Source organism: Agrilus planipennis, unplaced genomic scaffold, assembly GCF_000699045.2.
Source record: "Agrilus planipennis isolate EAB-ADULT unplaced genomic scaffold, Apla_2.0 scaffold1080, whole genome shotgun sequence".
Taxonomy (NCBI): domain Eukaryota; kingdom Metazoa; phylum Arthropoda; class Insecta; order Coleoptera; family Buprestidae; genus Agrilus; species Agrilus planipennis.
Window position 1 is genome coordinate 1 of NW_020439730.1, and position 2,798 is coordinate 2,798.

At 36.5% G+C, this 2,798-nt stretch overlaps 1 protein-coding gene across 1 annotated transcript; it reads right to left on the minus strand.

The window, feature by feature from the left end:
* Positions 1-675: 675 nt before the first annotated feature.
* LOC108736930 lies at positions 676-2,455 on the minus strand (the record flags this gene model as incomplete). Its single annotated transcript, XM_025979465.1, has 2 exons — positions 1,354-2,455; positions 676-1,116 (listed from the first exon to the last, which is right to left on the minus strand). Coding segments are annotated over exons 1-2 (1,510 nt in total), but the record flags the coding sequence as incomplete, so codon positions are not given.
* Positions 2,456-2,798: the final 343 nt, after the last annotated feature.

The window sequence follows — 2,798 nt, forward strand, 5'->3', positions numbered from 1 at the left end:
ATCCTACGAATTGTTTATTGTAGATAAAGATGTAGATCACGTATCAATAAAATTACCCTTTAGCTTTCATTTTATTAAATGAAATACTTTTTTGTCCTACATGCTTACATACTTTTACTTATTTAAAAGAAATAGCAATTTTTCATATACAAAAATAACGAACGATAAAGACCTACTTTCTGAATCTATTTATCCAACTTGTTTTTAGAAGACTTAACGGGATTCTTTAATTAACTGATGGCGGTATTTTACACCGCATATTAGAAATTTATTTTAGGTAGACAATTTAAGCATATTGTGTTGCAATTAATTATTAATATACAGAATTTAAAAATGAATTAAATGTAAGGCACCATAATAAAATAAGACAGATGTCCTTAACCTGAGAATAAGAAACCAGGGGTTGAAATACAGGACTTTTTAACTGCTGCGCCTCTGTCACACTTCTACTTGGTACATCGTCGATTTTCAAAGATTTTATGATTTCTTCAGATTGTTTTCCGGTTAATTCATTCTTAGATTTCGAATGAAAAGCTTTTTTCGTAGTGTGATGATGTAGGTGGTAATTGTGATGCTGGTTTAGCTGAGGTCTTCCTGAATGGTGTGAACCCAAAATCGTAGATGGACGAGAGGGTAAGCTGGTTATTGATGTAGCGGAAGTAGTAGAAATAGTACTTGATGTTGAGAAGGGACGATTAGTAGAAATCGTTGTTCCACCTTCATTTACAGATGCAAAAACTGTTCCTGGTTTGATAAAGAAATGATCATTATGCCTACCAACGGTTGGTGTATTTGTCGTTGTAACTGAATCTGATTTTAACGTTTTGTATGAAGGACTTGAACGTTCTCCTAAGTTGTCAGCTTTTTCATACTGATGATGGAAATGGTTATGTCCAAACAGAGGTCTTTTAGTACGAATAGGTTTATGCTTAAATGGTCGACCACTAGTGACCGATAACTCGTGAATCGGGACTTCACTGGGACGTACTGGAACTGGAGATTCTATCGGTCGAAAAGTTGAAGAAGATGGGGTTGAGCTTGTACTCGCAGTAGCAGGAGATGTTTCGATTGTTTCAGCATCTGTTGACGTTCTTTCTGTTGTTGTTGCTGTTGAACCTGAAGAAATAGAACTTGAAGTAGTAGAATTAGGGGTAGTGGAACTTGGGATGATAGACGTTGCAGCAGAAGAACTTATGGAAGCAATGCTAGATGAATGGGTGCTTGCTATAGAAGAAAATTGTGATACAGGTTGTGTTGATGACGTGAATTTTGAAGTAAATTTATGTTTTATTTTGATAGGTCTATGATGATGTTTTAGCGATTCTGTTGTTAAAAATTTTGCCGATGGAATACCTTGTGATATTTGTTGTTGAAAAGGGATTGAGTCTATTCTACTCTCGTCCCCAAAAGAATCGTAGAAATCTGGCTGAAAATTTTGTTTATTATTCAAGAATAAAAAAGATGAATGTGGAAAAGTAGTTGGAAATATAGCTCTTGTACGACCAGTTCTTATGGTGGGATAAAAAGAAATTTGTGGAGATTCTGTTTCCGATCGATACCATTGGTTATTTAGTCTGCTTCGTCCTCTGTAGACAGGTCTGAAGGTCGTTGGAAAGTTTCGCGGATTGCTAAATCGTCGATTTTGATAATTCGTTCCAAAAGTGTTCTGCAAGTTATAACTGTTGCTGGTAGTTGAATATCCTCTTGGCTTAGCATACACTTGTTTACCTTGACTTTTTACTTCATTTTCTGAAGTTTCAATAAATTCATTGAATGCATTTGGTGGGGAGATGGTTGTTATTAACGGCGGATCAAACATTAATTTCTGATGAGCATAATTGGCGATTTTCAAAAATTGTAAATGGGGATGATAAGGATATTGCGGGGGCTGACGGAAAGGTGCTTTCCGGAATCCTTCGAATGATTTAACTTCTTCCGGTTCGTACTGTATAAAGTTATCTTCATCGAAACAACCGACGATGTACAGAGGCAATCTGGTGGAGTTTTTACAAAATGATGTATAAGCCGACCAAGCGTTATAACCATCTCCAGTGATCTTCATATGCTCATCATAAATTTTCTTAGCACATTCTACATCGTCGGTGATGTCGTCATCTTGAAAAGCTGAACAAGGAAGACCACATTCGTATAAACCTTTACCTGTTGCGGAACACCAGTAAATTTCACTTATTTGAAAAATTCCGTGATCACCGCTTCCTGCGTTTTTGGCGGAAGTGTCGAACTGAGACTCGTGTTGAGCAATGCAAATCCACATGGGTAAATCGTTCATGGAAATTCCGTGAACATTTCTGAGCTCTTGAGCTAATTCGCACCTACGAAACACTTTTGATAGAACCAAATGGGGAAAGATAATGGAGAATGCACTCAAAGCGCGAATTACTGTACCAAGAGGAATAGCCATGACTGGTGTGTTGAGACAAGGTTGCGGGTTTTTAAGTACTAGTGACCCGCTCATATGTAAACGGTTGAGGACCGTCAGGTAGCGCACCTTAGAAATTAGCGAATTAATAATCTCTGCTATGCAAATGAAGATGTTCTGTGTTTACGCGTGTTCATAAGATACATATAGTTATCGATAATGTGTGCTGTAGAGAAATGACTTTAATCTCGATATATGGTAGATGTGTGAAACGCCTCGAGACAGACGGCTTCTAATTTACCTGTTTAAATGTCAAAAGCCAATAAATCTTCAACAACATGAAAAAATAAAATAAAGTCAAACATCAATAAAAGTTCTAATCACTAATACACTTTCGTAATTATTCCCTTAATATACA